The following is a 24070-nucleotide window of genomic DNA, read 5'->3' on the forward strand; positions in this document are numbered from 1 at the left end:
TACATATACTTTCAACAGCAAAGAATATCTCTAGAATACACACACACACAAATGGTAATACTGGTTGCTTATGAAGAGGAATTTAAGCTACTTTAAGCAATGTCCCAGAGATCCATGTTCACGCTCCTTTGTGGCCAAAAAAGTTTGAGGCACACTGCCACAAGGGCACTCCTAAATAAATGTAGAATTGTCTAAATAGACTGCATAGACTGTCTATGCAACAACAGATGGCACAATAATAAATAAGAAAATTTAATGAAATAATTGATTCACTGAATGTTAGTGTACTAGAGTGTAAGCTTATTAAAGAGCCCTTGTCCCCTCCTCCTCTGGTAAGTCCACAGGACTTAATACAGAAACTGCGGTACCCTTAATGGATGAGATCTTTGACAGAAACTTGCTGACTGGGAGGGGCTCGACCTCGCGTCTTACACCTCCACTTTTGTGTTTCTAAGATGTAGTACCCAAAACTGAAGACAGTCATTTAAGCAGCAAAACAATTTCAAAAACAAAAACACGCTGAGAATAAAAACACAACGAAACATGGCTTCAAATCCTTTGTTCGACTTTTGAATCGCTTTTGGAAGAAGGGGGTATCTGGAAAATAAAAACGTTATTAAGCGGGCCGGCTCAGAAGACCAAGCAAGACACGTTGCTTGCAGCACTTAGACGAGGAATGAAGTGTCAATTAACATGCCCAACCTTTCCTTCTTTGCTGCTTTTACCTGCTAGGAGGTACAGGGGGGAGAAAGAGTCAAAGTCGAGAATCAAAGGAAGAGAGGAAAGTAGGCGCTGAGAAGCTGGAAATGAAACTGGAACACTGGTGGAATTACGAGGAAGGCGTGGCAGGAGAGCGGCAAGCCAACCGGGAAGAGCCGCAGGCCGATGAGACCCAAGGAGGGTGCTCGCGGGAGAAGGACAAAAATGAAAAGGGGTGACGGGGTGAAGAGCGGCCGAGGCTTTGATGACAGCTCGGAGTGGGTCTTCGACTCGCAGGGGCCCGCGAGACCCGGGAACCCTCCATTGTGCGCGCCCCTCCACCCCACTCCATTCCACTCCCCACTCCCCTCACCTCCTCCCCTCCCCGCCGCGCCCGAGCCCGAGCCCGAGCCCGAGCCGGAGCCCGAGCCCTCGCAGCTCCGGGCCGCAGCACCCGTCGTCGCCTGTTCCCCCGCTTTGCCCGAGGTAGGAAACAATATGCTCAGCTCTCCTCCGACCCTTTCTCACCGGATGAAGATCGCCGTCGCCCGGCCTTCCCCTTGTCCATCTTCTCCTCCTCCTGCTGGAATCGCAGTCGCTGTCACCTCAAGACCCCTCAGGCTGGGGAAGGGAGGGGGAGGGGAGAGAAAAAAAAAAAAGCCAGGAAAATGTGAACTGCGCTTGCGCAAGAGCCGTCGCCGGCCCTCAGACCGGAAATTAGCCACCCCTCCCACCTCCACCCGGAAATCACTTCCTGGGGGTAGTTTTCTCTGCGGGCTACCGTCGCAAGTGCTTATTAAGTGACGCTGTTTTCATTGTCTCTGCCCCTGTTAGAAACTGAGACTGGGTGCTAGGTTTTAGCCCGAGATCGTCAAGGCTTTGTTGACTTTGAAGATTAAGTTGACTAAAAACTAAACCGGGGAAACTTTAGGAATTCCTCCACTTCACTGAATCCCGCGAGGGGACCCCGGAAATATGAGAACAAAACGTTAGTCCTTTTATGCTACTACTTTCCTCATGGACTCTCCCATATATTTGTCCTCAAGGCGCTTCCTCAGACTCAGAAAAAAAGATTTTAAGACGACAAAAATCAATAGCCTAGCTGCTGGTTTAGCAGTTGGAGTGGAAATCAATAAGGTCAGCTGAGGAGAGAATGTCAGAGTAATAGAAAGGATCTCTTCAAACTCACCATTTTTAAAGGCCAGGAAAAAAGATAAGCTGCACCTCAATTTTTTAAAACATAAAATGCTGAGATGCTAGAAAGTGGGTGGGTGTAAACGAATTTGTGCCGCTAATTTTTATTACAGTACTTAAAGGAATAACCCTGACCTCGAACTCAACGACTAGTACTTGCAGACTGATTTTTTTTGTCCTTTCATAGGACCCATCAGTTTAGAAAATTGTCCTACTTTATTAGCCGTAATGTACATATTTGAATAACTTTTTTTTTTTTACTGTGTAAGCTTTAATCACAGTAAGTTTCACAAAATTCAGCAGAGCGCTCCAGAGGCAAAATGATACTGGAATGTTCCAACAGTTTAACATCCGCTCCCCCTCCCCCATTTTACCAAGGCCAGTAAAGGGACTCGTCCAGCTCATTACCAGAGACCAGGTTTGTGCTTCTTGAGCCTTGCTTCTTACTTACAGTGTGGCCTGTGCGGAGCTAAAAGTAAGCCTCCAGGTGATGATCCTATTGGGCCGGGGGGAGTGTCTTACATGGCAGGAATGGCTGAAAAGCAGAAATACTTCAGGGCTTGATGAGAATGAAATTCACTACAAGGATTTCATTTAGAGGCCCTAGTTTACGTTTAACAAATAAAAACACTGCCTACTGAAAAATATCTGAATTTTAAGTTTCCTCATAAATCAACTCTTTTAATTGAATGATTTAACTCAAGAATCATACTGGCTCAATTCATCAGCCAATATTATAGGAAACTAACTGCAAAAGATGGAAATAGAGCTAAGAGGTGGAAACATAAAAAAGGAAATTGTAAGTAGGCCTAATCCATTTCAGTCCAAACTTACAGCTTCCTTAAAAGAAGTTTTAAAGTTTAGCAGTAAGAAGTGAACCTGTGAGAAATGAAATTATAAGAAATAATATCATTCAGCTTGCAAATATGTCATTTAAACTTGTCATTGAACCAAATACAGCATTTCTGCTAATAAAGACTTAGTGGGTCAGTTTGTTTCTTTGAATTGGAGCTGGTTTTGAATAACATATGTGAAGATAAATGGCCTTTAAGCTCAAGAATTTTAAATTTGCTTTTTATTTTCAAATTTGCTTTTTAAACCAGTATTTTTATTGTTTAGTTTTAACAATCTCTACTACATAGTTGACTGTATTGCAAACAACTATAGGACTAAAAAGTTCAGTTTTTTACTTTTGAGGGAGTCATTTAACAACCTTACTTTTCCTTTTATGAAAGACTAATTACACAGTCTTTTCTTTTATAGTGTTTTATGATGTTCAGGAGAAAGCTTCCTTATTTTAAAATAAGGAAGAAAGACCAAAAAAAGTGAATGATTATCTTCTCTTTGTATGTTTGTAAATAAGTTCATTTCTCTTATGTATGTTTAGCTCACACTGTATAGAGCCTTTTAAATTAAGATTATTTGAGATTAGAAATTCATCAGTCCAGTATTTTATAGGAGGAGAGGATGGACTGGTTTGATCTTAATGAGTATGGTTCTTTATTGAGTGTTAAAAGTGCATATAAAGTGTTTAAGTTAGGTATTCATTATATTTTTGTTTTGACTACACTATTAAAAGCAGTGGGTGTGTTTTTTTAATAGTTTCAAGACATAGTGGCAGTGTGAAATTGATCAACCCTTTATTTTACCCCTTAATTAACAATTTCTTTGAGGAGAGCTTAACAAAATCTAAAAAAGACCCTTCTCTTCACAGGTGAATTAACTTTAAGTACAATCTGAGTATAAACAGGTTCGGTTGGGCACTGGGTACATCCTGACTTCCTAAACTGTTTTAGAAATTAAAATCTGGAATTCCTTACCATGGGCTCCTGGAAAGCCTAGATTTTGCAAAGATATTTGGAGCACTGTGTCATGTTGCTATTAGCCTCATTTTTGTTAGTAGTTGAATCTTATCCTTAAAATATTGAGAATTCTTATGTGAAGGATTTTTCTTCTAGATATAAAAGAATTAACATATGATTCATGAAAAATGACTAGGTTTTTTTGTTTCAAGGATATCTTCCTTTTTAAGACAATGAGCAATTTTAACTGCCCTACAGTGTAATAGCCTATTCCTAGAAGTTATGAAAACCTGCAGTAACTTGAGGTATTTAAGCAAGAGATGGGTAATCTCTTGTCCAGGAGGCTATAGGACAAACCGTTAATAACCTAAGTTTTTTAAACTGTCATTTGGCTCTGGGGCTCAGCCCCAGGTATCCTGTACATACACCACTATCTTCTTTTTCGGTTTTTATGTTAGATTAATATATTTTTTACAGAAAAAATTATATTTGTATTAATTAACTTCATGGCATACCTCTCTAATACGTTTTTTTTCTGATTTTTTTGGCTGCATAGTCTTTGATTTGCTCTTCATTTTTTTTTAATTGTGGTATACTTGATTTACAATGTTGTGTTAGTTTCAGGTGTACAGCAGAGTGATTCAGTTATACATACATATACATCTTTTTTTTTTTAACTCATGCATTCAAATTTATTTTGCTCTTAATGAGTAAGGTACAGGGGCAACAGTGTTGAGCTAAGGACTGAAATTAGTGGGGTTGACTCTCTGGACCTCACAGGAGTGAGGGAGCTCCTGGAAGGCAGGTACTATGTGTGTCCCCAGCATCTGGGACAGGGTCTGGTGTCCCAGACCCAGCTGAAGATTGAAAACACAGTATACACCTATTTTTTTTCAGATTCTTTTCCCTTATAGTTTATTACAATATATTGAGTATAATTCCCTGGGCTATACAGTAGGTCCTTGTTGGTTATGTTTTATATATAGTAGTATATATGTTAATCCCAAACTCCTAATTTATCCCTCCCCACCAACACTAACTTTAGAGTGTTCTGTCTTAAAATGTGATATTTATTTAGCATTTCTATGCCTTAATACATTTGGTTGATTTTAATAGAAAAATTTCATTTTATGTTACTATTTAGTAAAATTGAAGCTTTAGGTAGTCCTGTCTTCTTTATCCTTTATCTTTTGGTACCCCCTTACCTCTAAATAATCCCAATCAAGAAGCATAGGATCTAGGATTGGGCAACGTCAGTAAATCCAAAATCTAGCTGTCAGAATTTCAGTTTCCCAGGAAGGCATATCAAGTTTAAAAAAAAAAAAAAAAAGAACAAAACTCAACTACTAAACTATAGGTCTTAGGGCTGTGTACATAGGAGATAAAACCATAAAGAAATAGAAAGCATTGATTTCTATAAAAGTCTGGAGTGCTTGCTCTTGGAGGGGAGGAAGAGGGCACTTGAAGGCACTTTAGGGGGGGCTCGCAAAGCTAACCTGGGGTAGTTACAAGGGTATCTTTATAATAGTTCACTAAATTAGTTTTCTAAGAAACTTTCCTAGGAGATTCTGTTACATACTCAAATTTGGGCAACCCAAGATTTCTAACATCTGATTTTTTTCTTTCCATCACTAATATCCTATTTTCTGTCTTTGCCTCAGGTGGCTTAAATTAATCTTCTTTAGTCTTTCCTGGGGAGAGGTAGGCAGGGGGAAGAGATTTAGTTTGCTCTTCTTTGAATCTTTTACATATAAAATTTCATAAGCTCTATTATTTTCTATAATTTACTAAATGGAATTGTATACAGGCATAATTATTTTTCTGAAAAAAGCCCTCATAATTGCATTTATCTGTTGGGAAAATAAAAATAGTGCTGCTTTTTACCAAAACAGTAATTCTTAAATGATGTTTTCCAGGGGTTTTTTTGTTTTGGTTTAGTTTGGTTTTCTAAATATATAAGTAAATAAAAACATGTTCATTGAAAAAAGTATCTTTAGATATTTTTTCATTTTCTTAGTGAAGTATCACTCATTTGTGCTTCTTAATGTCATAGGATATACAACAGGACCTCTTTCTTAAATACACCAAAGGACTGTAATTACTGTAATAGGGTATATTACTGTGTAACGTGGGGTTAGACCCTAACTTCCCAGGCTGTAAAATTATATTTTCATAAAAGTTTACTGATCACTTGTAAAGAATGTAAAATATTGTTAAATATAACCACTTTATGATTCTAGAGAAGGAGTTTGTTAAAACCAAAGTAAGCTAATTAAAATTACTTGCATCTGTGATTCTGTTGCCCCACCCACCCTCTTCTTGTCAAATTCAGAGACAGAAAGTAGAAAGATTTGCCAGGGGCTGCTGCTAAGGGGAAATGAAAAATTATAGCTTACTGGGTACAGAGTTACAGTTTTTCAAGATGAAAAATGTTAGATGGATGGATGGTATTAATGGTTGCACACAATGTGGGTGTACTCAGTGCCACTGAACTGCCCATGTAAAAATGGTTAAAACTATAAATTTTTAATGTATTTTACCACAATTAGTTAAATAATTTAAAATAACTATGTTTTGCTCTAGTCATGGCTATAACAGCAGTGTCACCACCTAATCCAGGTTACTAAAAGGACCTAACTTGAAATTCTCGTTAATGATTATATACTCTTTTCCCTTCTTAAAATGACTAGAGTATTCGATATAGAAAACTAAGTGACTAACAAAACCCCTCACCAAATTTTTGGTGAATGAATGAAAAAATACTGTGTATTTTTTTTTTTTTTTTTTTTTTTTTTTTTTGCGGTACGCAGGCCTCTCACTGTTGTGGCCTCTCCCGTTGCGGAGCACAGGCTCCGGACGCGCAGGCCCAGTGGCCATGGCTCACGGGGCCTAGCCGCTCCGCGGCATGTGGGATCTTCCCGGACCGGGGCAAAAACCCGTGTCCCCTGCATCGGCAGGCGAACTCTCAACCACTGTGCCACCAGGGAAGCCCAATACTGTGTATTTTTAAAATCACTGGTAAAAAATGAATCTTCTCTCAAGTTTGTAGAGCTGCCTGAGTTATTTTGGGCATGTCAGTTTACCTTTGAAAGCCTCACTTCTCTATAAAATAAACATATTAGCTAAGAATATCAATGAAATCCCTTGCAGCTCTGACAGTCTTATTCTATTTATTTATTTATGGCTGAGTTGGGTCTTTGTTGCTGCACGCGGGCTTTCTCTAGTTGCAGTGAGCGGGGGCTACTCTTCGTTGTAGGTGCATGGGCTTCTCATTGCTGTAGCTTCTCTTGTTGCAGAGCACGGGCTCTAGGCACCGGAGCTTCAGGAGTTGTGGCTTGCGGGCTCTTGAGCACAGGCTGAGTAGTTGTGGCGCACGGGCTTAGTTGCTCCGCGGCATGTGGGATCTTCCCAGACCAGGGCTCAAACCTGTGTCCCCTGCATTGGCAGGTGGATTCTTAACCACTGCGCCACCAGGGAAGTCCGACAATCTTATTCTTAAAGCTAAGTTATCTTATTCCAAACCACTCTTTAGAAAACTAAGTATATAAAACAGTTTCTCTCCTTTATTTTAATGGACCATCTTGATTTTCAAAAGAGAAAATAAATATATATAGATGTATAGGATAGTCTCTAAGAATAATTCATAAATCAACATTTATTAACTTTAGAATTATAGAAGGAGCCTCTATAATTTTTCAAAAGCTTTGTGTGCATCTTTCTCCTGTATATACAGCTAGAGGATTTTTCTCTTTACTTTCTTATGCCCTTAGCAAAAATTGTAAAATTCTAACAACAATGTTTAAGTGCCTACTATTCACCAGGCACTATTCCAAGAACTACTGAACAAAACAAAACAAAGTCCTTGTCTCTGCTGTCATGGAACTTTTTTTTTTTCAGCCGTGCCGCACAACTTGTGGGATCTTAGTTCCCAGACCAGGGATTGAACCCATGCCCCCTGAAGTGGAAGCACAGAGTCTTAACCACTGGTTTACCAGGGAAGTCCCAAACTTATATTCTAATGGGAGGGAACAGACAGTAAGCAAGTATATGTCAGTTGGTAATAAGTGCAAAAACAAAAAGAAAAGAAAACTGAGTGAACTGATGAGGATGATTATAATTTTTGTGACTTTCTGTTTGAATACAAAAAAAAAAAAATCCCCCCCCCAAAAAAAAAGAAAAGGAAGAAGGAGGAAGGGAGGGAAAAATGAAGCATCATAGATAGACAGGGAGTAAGGAAGGATTAGAGGGGATTGCCCTTTCAGATAGAATGCTCAGAGAAAGTTTCTCTGATCAGATAACAGATGGGCAGAAACTTGAAGGAAATGAAGCCCTATAGATATTTAGGGGAAGAGTATCCCAATCTGTGGGCATAGCAAGGGGGATGCCCTTAAATAGGAATTTGCTTTACAAGTTGGCGGCAAAGAGGCCAGGTGGGGCTAGAGTGAAGTAAGCAAGAGAGTGGTGGGAAATGACACCTGAGAAAGCGCTAAGAGCCAGATGATGTAACTAGATGAGTAAGCAAGTGAGAGAAATGGAGGGAAATGACCTTGGAGAGCTAAGGGTCGTGGGGGACCTTGTAGGCCATGGTAAGAACTTAGGCTTTTATTCTGAGTAAGAGGGGAGACAATGGAGCATTTTGAACAGGGGTGTGATATCCAATTTAGATGTTTTGAAAAGATTGTTCTAGCTGCTATGTGTTAAACAGACTACCAGGAGATAAGAGTGCAAAGAGATTAGATAGGAGGCTTAATAATGAAGGTTAGTGTTGATAGTGACTTGTACTAGGGCTAGGGCAGTAGAGGTGGAGAGGTAACAAGTGGTTAGATTAGAGATATATTTCAAATAAGGGAGCCTACAGATTTGCTGATTGATCAGATGTGGAGTGTGAAAGAGAGAAAAGAAGGTTGCAGCACAAGCAACTGAAAGAATGGAATTATTTATAAGATGAGAAAGACTAAAGGGAGAGTAGACTGAAGGGAGTGCCTTGGATGTGTTAAGTTTGAAATGGCTATTTGACATCCAAGTAAATATATCAGGTAGACAGCTAGATATGAGAGTTACAAGTTTGAGTATATTAACCAAGCAAAATATGCTACAATAAATTCTAAAGAATTGTCTACCTTTTCATTCTACAGGATACTCTGCACCTTGCTCCTGTTCACCCCACCTATACCTGTCCTTTATATATCTGTGTGCCATTTGGGTTTTCCAGTTTGCAAACTCCCATTCTTTTCCCCCGAGAATTGTTTCTCAAACAACTAGGTACACAAGCACTTAAAGGTGAAAAAGAGTAACTGAATGCCATATACTATGTGCTATTAGAAAGTACTCATTTTATTTTACTCTGATTGAAAGAAAAGTTAGCTAACAAGGTTCTTTAGTTCGTTGGTTTAGTTTAGTTTAGTTGGTTTAGGTTTAGTTCATTGAGGTTTAAATATTCAGTACCTTTCTCTTTATTTCAGTAGAGAAAAAGGCAGTTTCCAGCACAGCACCTGAATAAACAAAGTATTTTTAGATCTAAGAGATTACTGCTTTTCTGGGCAAACCTCCTCATCCATGCCAAAGTATAAAATAGACCCTCCTTTTTGGAGAGCAATTTGGCAATATCTGGTAAAATGGAAGATGCTGATATGACCTAGAAGTTCCACTTCTAGGTATATTGCCTTAAGAAACTCTTGATATGTGCACAAAAATATAGCTATGTTTGTTATAGCTTTGTTTATAATAGTGGAAAACTGGAGCAACCTAAATATTCTTCAACAGGAAAATGGTTAAACAAACCATGGCATATTCAAGCAATGGAATACTATAAACTGATAAAATGAATGACCTAGGACTATGTTTATTAATGTGGATAAAAATCACAGTGTTGAATGAATAAGGAAGGCTGGACAAGAGATATATGTTTTTTTTATTTCACACTTCTCAAAAAGGAAGATCATCCTATCTTTACAGAAACTTCCACGTGTGAGACAGTACATAAAATGGTTTTTACCTATATTAGTTAATTTAATTCTCACAGCAGCTTTGTGAAATAAATGATGTTATCCTATTTTGCATTTATGCATTCAAAAAATATTTATATAATATTTGTCAGACACTGTTCCAAGTACTGCAGATACAGCAGTTAATTAAACAAAGTTCCTGTTCTCATAGAGCTTTTATTCTAGTGAGGGGAGACAGATAATTTTCAAATATACAAACAATTATATACCAGGTGGTAATGTAGGCTATGAAGAAAAATAAGCAGAGTAGCAGGATAGAGGGTAATAAGGATTGCTATTTTAGATAACATAAACTAAGACTCAAAAGTAGAAAAAACCGAAACTCATAGAGGTAAAGAAACCTGCTGAAAGTCACTCAACATAAAATTTGGAGCTAGGATTTAAACCTAAATCAATCTAATTCCAGAGGCTCCTATCTGTCATTTACACGCTAGGAAAATATATTAATTACATAATAGCACCTGAGATCAGCAATACTGTAAGGAAAAAAGTTTTTAAAGAATAGAGAGCAGTGTAGATAGGTTGGATGCTTCGAACAACCAAACACCTTCATGAAGTATTAATTGGGAATCAGGGAATAAGATTCAGAAAGTGAGAAAAGAGTTAAGAAATCAAAGCAAGCAAGCACCATGTTGATTTTGCCTTAAGCCTTGATAGCAGCTTGAGTGGCACTGAAAATCATTTTATGGAGTGCTATTTATTGGAAGTAGGTTGTGGTTGCCAGTGTGAGTGTTAAGAAATTAAGGAGTGAGAGTATTCATGAATTTGTTAAGAACATGAATTGGAGTCAGATAGCCTCGGTACCCAACATTTATTTAACAGTTGTTTGGCACAAGCCACTTAACTTTTTTGTTGTTTTTTGTTTGTTTGTTTGTTTGCCTCAGAATAGAGTCTATTTGAGATTTTTTTTCCAGGACTTAACCTTTCAAAGTCTTTTCTTTTCCCTTTGGGCTATGTTGACAATAACTAAGTTCACTTCTCAGTCACTTTTTTTATTTTCAAATATCAGAATAACCATATCTTCTATTAGTAGATAAATTGATCATCATCTACACTGCCTGGTTCACATTTCACTTCTACTGCCATCCCCTGCCATTTATTTAATAGCAAAAATGTTTGAATGCTTACTGTGGAGATAAAGACCAACCAAATGAGAAAAGCAAAACCTATTCATTCTGAGCTCACTATAGCAAGGGAGTTAGCCACCATCACTTGCATTTTGGCAGTGACTCAAAGGCAGGCAGAGGAGTGGGAAAGCTTTGTAGTGGAAAAAAAAGGGAAGGCTGCTGGTATGTCCTGACTGGACACTGTTGGCATGAGGAAGCTGAATGCAAGATAACTAGAAGGGAGGCATCCTATGTGACTGTTTAGGGGTGCATATTTGGCTTTCTCTGGTGGGTCCTAAGTTGAAAGCGGGGATAAAAATTAGGGAAGCTCTAAGTTATTAATCAAGTCCTGGCCATTTTGGACCCACTGTAACAGAAGTTATTGTTTGGCTTCTCAGCTTGTCACTAGAGGTAGCAGTCTGACTTCCTGAGATTCTGACTTACAAGACTGGCTTCCTGGGCTGTTTATTGGATCAACAGATAAGGGATTGGCTTCCTGGGCAAGTTGCTGCAGGTTGTGGGTCAGAGTTCTGTTTTTATATACCGTCTGGCCATTGTCCCTTAGTGTATTCAGTTTCTCACTACTTTGCATCGTTCACAATTATTTTGAGTTAAAATCTTTACCATAATGTTAATGTCTTCTTAAAGTGCTTAATTCAGTATGATTTCCCGCAGGAAGACTTTAGCAAGATGAAATTTTTATTTTATTTTTTCTGGTACTGACATAATATTGCTTTTCACTTTCAGTGGTTACCAGTGACTCAGGAACTGAGCTTCCGAAAATTTATAGAACAATCTGATTTACTAGAGGAACTTAAATATGACTTCAATGAAAAAGCTGAATTGAGACACACTGAGACACATAAGCCTTTTGTCTTTAACTATTATAAAAATGTCCTGGAGAGGAATAGCAAGCGCTACCAGGCCCTTGGCCATTTGCTTGAACAATACATTTATGAACTTTTGGAAAAAGTGTGCAAATTACAAAAAGTATATATCCCACCAGAGGCTGATAAGGAACCAAGAAGCTTCTTTTTCATGAGTGAGAGAGCATTAACAAGTCATCATTCTGCTCTTCTCGTCCTTCTTCAGGACCGTGGGGTCTTTAGAGCTGGTCAGTGGAGTCAGCAGGCAGTAATACATCATGGTCTCCAACATGGAAGTCAGATACCATGTATTCAAATGGCATTGCAGGCACATTATGATGTAATTGTGCTAAACCCCAACGACAATTTTGTGGACCTGCAGACAGAAAAAGAGTGGAAAGGCCTTTTAACACAAAATGTTGAGTCTCCTTCCAGAAAAATGGTTCAGACTGAGAGCTTTTTATCTCTCCAGCAGTCTCTCCAATGTATTCCAAAAAGATGCAGCAACACTCCTGAAGAACACATGGCTTATATTTGGGATTACTTCATTTCAAAGGCTGAAGGCAAGGATGTTGCCTTCCTTGTACATGGTTATGGAGGCTTGGTTTTTATGGACTTGCTTGTTCGTAGAAAGTGGGAAGTAATGAGCAAAGTATATGCTGTTGCACTTATTGACTCTGAACATCACGTAGGACACCAGCTGGGGAGTGACATCCAGTTATTAGCATGGATAAAGCACCACTGCCGTGAATGGGTGACAAGTCCAAAGCCTTTGGATAAACCTGCAGCTACTGTTTTGAAAAAGGAGTTTCCCACGGTTTCTGCTGGTACAGAAGAACACAACTTAGCCCCTTCCTCTAGCCTTCAGTCAATTTTTAAATACTTCAGAAAATCTTTGAAAGCCAAAGCAGCTATTAATTTCTCTCGAGTGCCCATAGTAACTAGAAGCTCCACAAAAAGAAAGCAAAGTGCTTAAGTTACTTTTTTGCCATCTAAGATTGTTTTGTCCCACTGAAACTTTGCTAATGTAGATGCTAGAAGAAAAAGAATACTTCCAACTCATAGGCAGTATGTTCTGGCTTGAAATTTGATTTGTTAACTCTTTTAAAAAGTGAGTATGTTCTCTTCCGTAGCCTATTGATGAACCAGGAAGTCAGTCAGTACTATCATTAATATTTTACAGTATTAGTCAAATTAAGAGTAGTCTAGTTAGAGGATCTTCTTTTGAAAAGATTTCTCAGTTTCATAGAATGACACCAAAACTGTAGTTGATAGAAATTAAAGACTAAGTCAGTGTTTGACTTCTGCATTCTTAATGCTGTATTAAAAATATAAGTGAACATAAAAATTAAACATCATAAGCAACTCCATTCTTTGTATGTTTGTGAGTTTTTTTGTTTATGTTTGTTGATCTCGTGTGTGTGTTTACTCATACCTTCAGCTAATATTTGAGTGTCTACTATGTACTAGTCAATACTAGTGTTGGGCACACTGGCAAACAAGGCCAACGTTGCCTTTAACCTTATTTGGAGTTCACAATGAACAACAAATTGCAAGTGTGAAGAGTGTTAAGAAATAAAGGGTGTCATAGAACATCTAGCATGAGAGCTAACAGCCTTGGGGTTCAGGAAATACTCCCTGAGAAAATGATGCCTAGTTTGAAGAACAATAGTAGTTATCTGGAAAAACTAAGTCATAGGCAAAGGAATCACATGTGCAAAAGTCCTAAGGCAGGAGGAAGAAGTCCAGTTCAGCTGGAACTAAAAGATTATGGGGAGTAGTGATAAAGAAAAAATTATTCATGACATGCATTAAAGACAGTAAGGAAGATTTATTCAAAAGGGATTGCTGCAATGGGGGTTTTGTAGTAGGGGAGAGAGATTGGGCTCAACTCCAAACACAAGGACAAGGGTGGGGCGGGGCGGTTATAACCAAGTAGCAGGGTGAGGGTCAGTGAATGGAAAACTACTAAGTAAAAACATTAGGGATAATAGATATTCTTGCTAGACTGACTCAACAGGATTCTTACTGAAGGCGGGCCAGGGGTGGTAAGATATTGACAGTGGAGGATGAGGAATTTTATCAGATATAATAGAGGACGTTCAGATACCAAAGGTGAGATTTTCACTAACTGACTCAGCATAATTCCTACTAAAACTGGACTAAGCAGATCCAGGGCAGAGCCCAATGTCAGAGCCTAGTCAAGAGGAGGGCTCAGAGGAGCGAGACTCTGATTTGGTAAAGGAGAGAGGTTTTGTCAGTAGCTGCAAAGTTAAGTTAGAGAAATAAACAGGCAGCTTATTCAAGGCTGCAATGTCCATGTTAAGAATTTTTACTTTAGGACTTCCCTGGTGGTGCAGTGGTTAAGAATCCGCCTGCCAATGCAGGGCACACGGCTTCAAGCCCTGGTCTGGGAAGATCCCACATCCCGTGGAGCAACTAAGCCCGTGTGTCACAACTACTGAGCCTGCACTCTAGAGCCCACAAGCCACAACTACTGAGCCCGCATGCCACAACTACTGAAGCCCGTGTGCCTAGAGCCCATGCTCCACAACAGGAGAAGCCACAGCAATAATAAGCCCACACACTGCAACGAAGAGTGGCCACTGCTCACCACAACTACAGAAAGCCCATGCAGCAACGAAGACCCAACACAGCCAAAAATAAATAAATTTTAAAAAGAATTTTTTTTTACTTTATTCTAATGACAATGGAAGCCATTGGATGGTTTTAGACAGGAGAATATTATCAGATTTACATTTTATAAGAATATCCCGATTGCAGTTTAGAGAATAGATTAGAAGGAGAACAAGCTTGGAAGCCAGGAGACCAAAATAATTTTGGCAGTAGTTTGAGAAATGCTTAATACTTTCTTTCAATTGAAGTGTAGTTGATTTACAGCATTGTGTTAGTATTAGGTATACAGTAAAATGATTCCGTTTTTTTGAGGATTATATTCCATTATAGTTTATTACAAGATATTGAATATAATTCCCTGTGCTATACAATAAATCCTTGTTGCATCTCTATTTATGTATAATATTGAGTTGGCCAAGAAGTTTGTTTGGGCTTTTCTATAACATCTTATAGATGTTACATTTGAAAAACTGACTCTGCCATATCTAATAGGACATACAAATTTTTCTGTACATAGCTCTTTCTAGTGTCTTCCTAGTGTTCTTATTCCTAGTTTTGGGGGTTTTGTTTTTTGTTTTTTGTCTGCTCCGTGCAGCATGCGGGATCTTAGTTCCCCAACCAGGGATCAACCCGTGCCCCCTGCAGTGGAAGCGTGGATTCTCAACCACTGGACCGCCAGGGAAGTCCCTCCTAGTGTTTTTTTAACCTAGTATACACTATATTTCCTGTTATGGACTGAATGTTTGTGTCCCCGCCAAAATTCATGGTGAAATCTTAATCCCCAACGTGATGGTATTAGGAGGTGGGGTGTTTGGGAGGTGATTACGTCATGAGGGTAGAGCCCTCACGAATGAGATTAGTACTTTTATGAAAGAAACCCCAGAAAGCTCCCTTCTACAATGTGAGACACAGTGAGAACACAGCCATCTATGAAGCAGGAAGCAGGCCTTCACCAGACACTGAATCTTCTGGTGCCTCGATCATGGACTTCCCAGTGTCTAGAACTGTGAGAAATAAATATTTGTTGTCTAAGCCTCCCAGTCTATGATACTCTGTTATAGCAGCCTGAACAGACTATGACAATTCCTTAACAGTATAGACATAATATCTCAAATTTCTCTTTCTGCACCATGTCTTGAGTGGCATAATGAAAAAAAAACAAAAAGCACTGAATTGTAAATCAGGATATGCAGATTTTAAATGACTCCCAGGGGGAATCCCCTGGCAGTCTAGTGGTTAGGACTTGGTGCTTTCACTGCCTCAGGCCTGGGATCAATCCCTGGTGGAGGAACTAAGATCCCAAAAGCCATGAGGTGCAGCCAAAAATAAAAAATAAATAAATAAATAAATGACTCCTAGCATTGGATAAACCAGTTCCTCTCTCCCAGCCTGCATTTCCCATTGTGTAAATAAGTTGAGCTTTAGAAGTCTCTACCAACACAGATAGTCTATCTAGAATGTATTTAATGCACTTACTGTGAAAAGCACCAAAAAAGTAAAAAAAAAGTGTTGCCATAAAAACTATTTTGTCTTATATTTAACTAACTGAACGTTGATGTTTCTCATAACCCCCAATTTACTATTTAATGTGGCAGTCAGGTGTATTAGTTATCTATTGCTACATATTAGATTACCCCCAAAACTTGGTGACTTAAAACAACAAACATTTATTATCTCACAGCTTCTGTTGGTCAGGAATTCAGGAGCAGCTTAATTGGGTGATTCTGGTTCAGGATCCCTCAGAAGAGCACACTCAAGACTGTCTGAAGGGCTTTCCTGGTGGCACAATGGTTAAGAATCCACCTGCCAATGCAGGGGACATGGGTTTGAGCCCTGGTCCAGGAAGATCCCACGTGCCACAGAGCAAGTAAGCCCATGCGCCACAACTACTGAGCCTGCGTGCCACAACTACTGAAGCCCACCGCAATGAGAAGCCCACGCACCACAACGAAGAGTGGTGCCGGCTCGCCGCAACTAGAGAAAGCCCACGCACAGCAACGAAGACCCAACGTGGCCATAAATAAATAAATTTATTTTTTAAAAAAAAGACTGTCTGAAGCTGCAGTGATCTAAAGCTGGGCTGGCTGTTGGCAGGAGGCCTCAGTAACTCGCTATATGGACTTCTTCCATAGGCTGCTTCTATTAAAAACTTAACCTGACACTTGTTCAAATGGTAAGGAAGACTTTACTCAAGACTATTGCAGTTAGGGACATTGCAATAGGGAACAGAGATCAGGCTCAACTCCAAAACAATAAAGATAGCTAGGAGCAGAGTGGAGATATCAGTGGATGGAAAACTAAGAGACCTCAACGGTAGAGAGATTCTTGCTAAAGGCAGGACAAGGGCTTTGATATGAAGAGTGAGGAGTGAGAAACTTGATAAGATATCAAGGTTGGGGGATGACTTAGCAGGATTCTTGCTAAAATTGACCTATGCAATCTCACAGAAGGTCAAGGTCAAGGACTAATCCCAGGAGAGGGCTCAGAAGAGCCTAACTAAAGTCTGGTCAGGGAGAGTCTTTGTCACTTGAATGTCCTCACAACATGGCAGCTAGCTTCCCACAGGATGAATCATCCAGGTGAATAAGCAAGCCAGAAACTGCACCGCCTTTTATGACCTACTCTCTGAAGTTGTATACTGGTCTACTTTTTTCCTATTTGTTGGACATGAGTCACTAAGTTCAAGGGAAGAGGAATTAGACTCCACCTCGTGAGAGAGTGTCAAAGAATTTGGAGACATATTTTAGACTACCACATCAGAAATGATGCCAACTGAAATTAATGGTATAGCAGCTCAACTCAATTGTTGCTTATAAGATTATCTTGGTCTGGGAGCATTTTTATCCTGTTTTAAAGTTTTTCTTGTTTTGATAAACAGCTGTGTATTTAGAAACTGGTTTCCTCTTTCTCTGCAAGACATCAGAATTTTTGCCACAAATACTTGTGTTGAAAATAAAGTTTATTTTAATTTTCTCTCCTAGGGTCACCCTAAACTATTCCCTTACTCTGACTTCCGATGTTGCTCTATTTTAGCAGCTTGAAGTCAAAAAAGGATATCTCCAGATTTTTGGCTATAAGCTGCAGACCAGAGATGTGTCCTGATAGAGAAAAGACTGATAAGGGAGGACTGCAGGAAAATCCTAAGACTTTCTGACATCAGTATGTGATAACTTTTCCCCTTCTTGTGGAAAATAGAGGTAATAGGCTATGATCATTGTAAGCGAAGTACACCAAGATTTGTGTGTCACTTCCCAATACCAGACTCAACATATTAAAATTTTAACAAAGAAAAAAAGAACATATTGTGAATTCACTGTGGGAAGTCTCTGTTAAAAAAGACAGCAAGAAAGTCTCTTACTTCCTTTTCAATGCTTCTTCAAAAGCAGCAGTTCTCTAACTTTAAAGTACATCAGGATAACCTGGAGGTCTTAAAGACTGCTAGGTATCACTGCCAAAGTTTCTGATTCAGGAGAATTGGTAGGTGGGGCCCCAAAATTTGCCTTTTAACTAGTTTCTAGGTGATACTGATGCTGCTGGTCTGGGGATCCCACTTTGTGAACCACTGTTAGGAAGATTAGGGGTGGCCAGGGAGGTAATAACGTTAAGTCTATCTCATGTGAGGTAAAAGGGATCATATAAGATAGACTGATATCACTATAAATCATGACGCCCAAACTGAATTAGACCATAAACACTGCCTAACAACATGACTGTCATTCCCTAGTCAGCTCACACTTCGTTCTTTCTTTTTTTAATTGTGATTTTAAGAAACACACACGTTTACCATATTAACAATTTTTAAGCTCAGTAGTGTTAAGTATATTCGTGCTGTTGTGCAACAGATTTCCAGAACTTTTTCACCTTGCAAAACTGAACAGTTATACCCACTAAACAAACCCTTGTTTTCACCACCACCCTCCTAGTCCCTGGTAAACACAATTCTACTTTCTGCTTCTACTGTTGACACAAATAATCAACAATCAAACTATAATAAGTAATAGAAAAGAGTTTTATTAGAACCAAACTGAGGACTATAGCCTGGGAGGCAGCCTCTCAGCAGCTCCAAGGATCTGCTCCATCGAAGCATGGTTTTCAGCACAGTTTCAAACCTTATTATTAAAACAAAGAACAGGGCTTCTCTGGTGGCACAGTGGTTGAGAGTCCGCCTGCCAATGCAGGGGACACGGGTTCGTGCCCCGGTCCGGAAAGATCCCACGTGCCGCGAAGCGGTCTAGGCCTGTGAGCCATGGCCGCTGAGCCTGCGCGTCCGGAGCCTGTGCTCCGCAACGGGAGAGGCCACAACAGTGAGAGGCCCGCGTACCGCAAATAAATAAATAAAACAAAGAACATACATCAAACATGACAGGGGTACACTCCTTCAAGGTTTCAAAAGAGACAGAATAGTATGTATTCAATGAGACAGCATAATCCTGGTGTCTGGGAAGGGAACCTTACCTTCAAGAAAGTGTTAATGGATGCCACAGGAAGAGAGCTATTTATCCTTATCTTCGAAGAGGACATTCTTTATCTTAATGGTTAAAGTAGATGTGCTGTATAAGTGTTTGACAGGCCGTAAGTCAGGCTGTGTTTCAGTTCACACAAAGTTCAGGCAGAACCACGTATAAGCCAGAATGACTTCCCTATACTGCAATACGTGAAAAACTTCTCCATCACTGAGAGTGTCACATTCACTCTTCATAACAATTTGAAACCTTCTCCCATTCTTCGCTCTCCAGAGATTCTCAGCTGACTACCTCTTTCACAGAAATGGGAACTCTAAAATTACAAGTGCCATATCTACAAACTGGTTTCCATCCCCACCTAAGTTTCTTCCCTTCTTCCTGTTACAAAGGAAGTGGTATTTCCTCCTCCTATCCAAGACCAGTTCCCTCCATCTGTCCTCTGAATCCCATCTCTTTCAATCTTCTGAGGAAGTTCACCCTTCTCAACCTTTCTTTCCTTATTCCCTTGCTAACAATCCCATCAGCTGGTCAAGTCTCTCCCAGGCACAGTAAAAATAACAAAAATTTCCTGGACACCACACCGGAGGCTGAGCCTACCGAATATTGCCTCTGCCAAGATTCATAAAAACGTTTAACCTTGATGACTCAATTTTCTCATATTCCACTCATCCCTTACCCACTCTCACCTGGCTTCAGCCCCCAAACCTCACAACGCGGTCTCAATAGTCTTTGTATTGCTACTGTCAGTGGATGTTTTTCACCCTGCGTTGCACGACAGCGCTGCTTTCCAGGCCGGAAGGCTTGCCCCTTTGGCATGACGTCATATGGCAGCGCCGGAAGGAGGGGAAGAGGTTTCCGGCTGCGGGTCTCGGGTCAACGACGGACACTGTGTAGAGTGATAGGTAATCTGTGGGTCAGGTGCAGCGCGGATCCCTGGGCAGCATTTCCCGGCAGAATCCTGCGTCCTCTGGGGTTCCTTGTGGTTTGCACCGGCCGGAGCCACTGTCTTTGCACTCCTGGTACGGGCGGGTTTCTTGTCTCTCAGTGTGTGTGGTGAGGTGGGAGGATGCGGGAGACCTAACATACGCATACCGGAGCTTGTGCGTTAAGAAGGCCCACAGATAAGAGGAAGCCTAGTGATTTAATAAACTATAAGTACAGTACCTGGGACGAGAGCAGTGTTTCCCAAAATGATATCCTTGTTCCCCTTTTAAATATTTGGGGGTTTTGTTTCTTTGATATCCTAAAAATATTTACCATTTACAAAGACAAAAGACTTTTTCCGAAATCAGTGTTTCTCGTATTGGGACTGAGAACTCTCGGTTAACTATTTCGAGGAGTCTGAAGGAAATTGTATTTTCTTTAAAAGGTGTCTGAACGCGTTTTAAATGTGAGAAGCATTGACCCGGAGTATTTAATCGAAAAATACTTGAATGATAAATGTGAACTATATACTGCCAAACATTGGGTTCGATGTTACTATAAATACAGTCCTTGTCCTGATAGAGTTTACCACATAGTGGGGCTAATAAGTAGCCAGGAAATTACAATGCAGTGTTACAAGCACTATGGTGCAGAAGTACAGGGTGCTAAAAGATCTAATAGGAATACTTGATCTAAAGTTTGAAGTGACAGATAGCTAGAGATGTAGCTGAAGAGGTAAGCAAATGGTGATTTTGTGAAAAAAGTTTATAAGCCATATATATAAGTTTAGATTTTAACCTGGCAGCAGTGAGTTTTAAAATACACATTGAGGATGATGTGAGTGTATTGATCAGATCTGCAGTAGCTCCAAATTGCTTAGAGATGAAGGACAGCAAATCTAGAGGCTAGCAGATACAATTAAGAAAATGAGGTTGAGGGAATTCCCTGGCAGCCCAGTGGTTGGGACTGCGTGCTCTCACTGCAGAGGGCCCGGGTACCATCACTGGTCGGGGAATTAAGATCCTGCAAGCTGTGCAGCGCAGCCTCCCGCCTCCAAAAGAAAAAAAAAGATAAGAAAATGAGGTTGAAGAGAAGTGACTGGATTAGAGAAGTATTTAGAAACTAAATAAATATAACTCAAATTAGGAATGGAGGGTGTGAGAGGGGACAGTTATGAAATGACTCCCAGTTTCTGCCTTTAGCAAATGGATGGATAGTAGTGTCCCTCCCTGAAATAACGCAGAAGGAGAAGCAGATTGGGAAGGGAAGGGAGACAGATTTCAGTTTGTTGCATTTGAGGTGTCATCTGGTACATGGTGATCAAAGTCAAGGAGGTAGATCAGAGTTCATAGGGAAAATGTTTAGATTGAAAAAAGGGCTAAGGACAGAACTCAGAAGCACATCCACCTTGTGTGTGTTGGGGGTGTGGGGGGAATGGATCTGAGCATCATTGCACAGGTCAGAGACCCAGGAGCATGCAGCGTCATTAAATGAAGCCAAGGGAAGAAGGAACTTTTCAAGTATTTTAGTTGCATTTGGTGAAAAGTTGAATTCCTTTTTTTGCTTCAAGTCCAGCACTAGTTTCACATCTTTAAGCATCTTCATTGTTTTGTGGACATCCAGACCTTTAGGATAAAATTGTGGAGCTTATATATATTTGCCCTAATTTTGGATATTTTGTTTGGCAATAACTTTATTTGCTGTAAAGTCTAAATTGGAGAAGGGAGGTTTTATTTTTTTTTTAATCAGTAGATCTCTCTATATTTCTATTTTGAAAACATATAAGGGCATTGGTACAGCAGCTGCTAAGTGCTTTTTACTAGTTGCCATTTTCTGTAACTTTTCTGCCCTTTGTCTTCATGTATTGCTTGTTAAGGGTCTTGTGTTTGGGTCTGTATCTGGGCTTAGTAGAAAGTGGAGAAGAATACAGCACCATAATCTCAGCCATATAGTGGTACATAACTTTGTTATCTGGTAACATTGATCTTCTGGGTCCCTAGATACAAATCTGAAAAGGATCTTCAAGGTATCCTTTTGCCTAAAACAATAGTGAAGTTCATATCTAAAATAAGAACCCAAATAAGTTTTGAACTTTTTGCCTAGAGAATGATCACAGGCTCTAGGCCACAGGAGTCTAAGAAAAATTAATGGTGCAAAAATAAGTTGGACTAAGATTCCACTTTATGTTTCAGAAATAAATTGCATTTTGGTATCTCAAATTTATACTTGCACAGTTACTTGAGAGGTTTTTAACTTTTCATTACATTTTTCTTTTTTTATAGGGCTTTTCTTACAAGCCTGTTTTCCTCAAAATGAGTGTCAGTGTCACCTTCTTAAGACCTTTTGCCAGAGTTTTGGTGCCATTTACCCTTCATAGGAAGAGAAGGGTTTTATATTCAACAACTCTGCAGAGATACACGTCTTCCAAAATACCAGCTGTGTCCTATCCTAATAAGGAGAGTACATCACCTCCTGAAGAGCTGGAGTTGGATAGGTGGAAAATTACAATGAAATCTAGTGTGCGAGAAGAGGGTGTTTCAATAGTCTCAAGTAGCAAGGATGAAGATACTCTAGCTGCCACCAGGGAATTAATTGAGATGTGGAGATTGCTTCGCAGAGAAGTACCAGAACACATCAGTGAAGAAGAGCTCAAAACAGTTATGGAATGTGTTTCTAAATCGTCAAAAAGAAAATATTTAAAATATTTATATATTAAGGAAAAAATGAAAAAAGCCAAGCAAATAAAAAAGGAAATGAAAATAGCAGCAAAAGAACAAGTAAAAAAAGATCAGCTACCAGAAACCACTAAGGAAGATAAACAGCAAAACTTTCTGTTTCTACGACTTTGGGATAGGAATATGGACATTGCAATGGGCTGGAAGGGTGCCCAGGCCATGCAGTTTGGACAACCTTTGGTTTTTGACATGGCTTATGACGACTATATGAAACCAAAAGAACTGCAGAATGCTGTTTCCCAACTTTTAGAAAGTGAAGGATGGAACAGAAGAAATGTTGATCCTTTCCATATTCATTTCTGCAGTCTTAAAACAGGTGGTGCCTACTATAGAGAGTTAGTTAAACGTTACGGAGAAAAGTGGAACAAATTGCTTTTAACAGCAACAGAAAAGTCTTATGTAGATTTATTTCCAAAGGACAGTATTATATATTTAACTTCAGATTCTCCCAACGTTATGACTACTTTCAAGCATGACAAAATTTACGTAGTGGGATCTTTTGTTGATAAGAATATGCAACCAGGCACATCCCTAGCCAAAGCAAAACGGCTGAAGCTGGCAACAGAATGCCTTCCATTAGATAAATATTTGCAGTGGGACACTGGCACCAAAAATCTCACCTTAGATCAAATGATACGTATTTTGTTATGTCTGAAAAACACTGGTAATTGGGAAGAGGCTCTGAAGTTTGTTCCTAGGAGAAAACATACTGGTTATCTGGATATTTCTCAGCATTCTCAAGAGTTTTTCAACAGAGTGAAGTCAAAGACTTTTAATTCATTTCCAAGAGGCTCTGTAGATAGACACAGAAAAGGTAGCTTGAATGAGAATATTTGATAGCTTAAAAAGTAAATGGATTAGGATTACAGTTATTTTTTTTTTCCAAAGTCAGCTGAAATTTTTAGGAAGCCTCTGCTGAAGTAGCACAGGTAATACACTCTTGTTTCTTTTTTTTTTTAATTTTATTTTATTTTTTATACAGCAGGTTATTATTAGTTATCCATTTTATACATATTAGTGTATAAATATCAATCCCAGTCTCCCAATTGATCCCACCACCACCACTTAGGAATACAGTTCTGTTAGTCTGTTTCATCCTGAATGGAATTCACTTGCTCTTTTTTTTAAAGGTTGTCTTTCCAAACTAACAAGTATTATCTTTCTCCAATTAAATATCTGTAAAACTTTGGAAATATATTTTGTTTACTGTGAAAAGAATCTTAGAAAGTAAAAAGAGTTGTCCGTGTTTGTTTGAGTAAAATAATTGTACCATTGGTGTGGCTTTTTATGACTACTTTTGAGTCTCAGACTGCATTTTACTTCTTAAATGTTCTTTTAGCCATGTCAACAACTACCCTTTCATCGAATATTGATGAAACTTCAGGTGGTGGTTCATTTATTTAACATTTGGTACAGTGCTGGGCATGTCATAGGCACTAAGGTATATCATTTAACTGAGTCTTGGTTAAACAAAAAGTTAGGACATCCTTTGGCATGTCATGAGATTGAACTGTATAATGAAAAATGGGTTCGTGGGGTAGTGAGAAATGGGTTCGTGGGGATAAAGCTAATTTCTTATCCTCTTAGAAGAAAAGGGTTTATTTGAAGAGTGTTCCTACAGCACTTCCCTGTTGTAGTG

General features: G+C 39.3%; 3 protein-coding genes across 23 annotated transcripts in view; 2 read left to right on the forward strand and 1 right to left on the reverse strand.

Moving 5' to 3' along the window:
• The window catches only part of SENP7 (SUMO specific peptidase 7), a 171357-nt gene extending 151779 nt beyond the window's left edge, over positions 1-19578 (reverse strand). For 10 of the 21 annotated variants that reach the window (XR_009563695.2, XM_060298021.1, XM_030861054.2 and 7 more), the window contains exons 1-3: positions 18765-19567; positions 2345-2428; positions 1228-1320 (exon numbers count right to left, since the gene is read on the reverse strand). Coding sequence is in view for 5 of the 21 variants with exons in the window: in XM_060298021.1 (XP_060154004.1) it covers positions 1228-1267 (40 nt within the window). In the remaining 16 variants the exon portion in view is untranslated. Of the gene's footprint in view, positions 1-1227; positions 1321-2344; positions 2429-18764 lie in introns of those variants that run through there. The other 11 variants (XM_030861051.2, XM_070045435.1, XM_070045438.1 and 8 more) reach the window with 10 other exon arrangements.
• Positions 886-12770, forward strand: LOC115855643 (putative protein ARB2BP). The gene is made up of 2 exons (XM_030861061.2): positions 886-1185; positions 11554-12770. Exons 1-2 carry the CDS (start codon positions 886-888, stop codon positions 12646-12648), a joined length of 1395 nt encoding a protein of 464 aa, XP_030716921.1. The 3' UTR covers positions 12649-12770.
• A 42-nt stretch (positions 19579-19620) lies between the features above and the next one.
• Positions 19621-23722, forward strand: TRMT10C (tRNA methyltransferase 10C, mitochondrial RNase P subunit). The gene is made up of 2 exons (XM_030861063.3): positions 19621-19791; positions 21979-23722. Exon 2 carries the CDS (start codon positions 22009-22011, stop codon positions 23266-23268), a length of 1260 nt encoding a protein of 419 aa, XP_030716923.1. The 5' UTR covers positions 19621-19791; positions 21979-22008; the 3' UTR covers positions 23269-23722.
• The last annotated feature ends 348 nt before the right edge of the window (positions 23723-24070 follow it).

The sequence above is a fragment of the Globicephala melas genome, chromosome 4, assembly GCF_963455315.2.
Source record: "Globicephala melas chromosome 4, mGloMel1.2, whole genome shotgun sequence".
Lineage (NCBI taxonomy): Eukaryota > Metazoa > Chordata > Mammalia > Artiodactyla > Delphinidae > Globicephala > Globicephala melas.

Coding starts and splice junctions, on each gene's coding strand:
- LOC115855643 (XM_030861061.2), top strand. CDS start 886: ATGAGACCCAAGGAGGGTGCTCGCGGGAGAAGGACAAAAATGAAAAGG. Junction 1,186..11,553: donor GTTCCCCCGCTTTGCCCGAG/GTAGGAAACAAT, acceptor TTTCACTTTCAG/TGGTTACCAGTGACTCAGGA.
- TRMT10C (XM_030861063.3), top strand. CDS start 22,009: ATGAGTGTCAGTGTCACCTTCTTAAGACCTTTTGCCAGAGTTTTGGTG.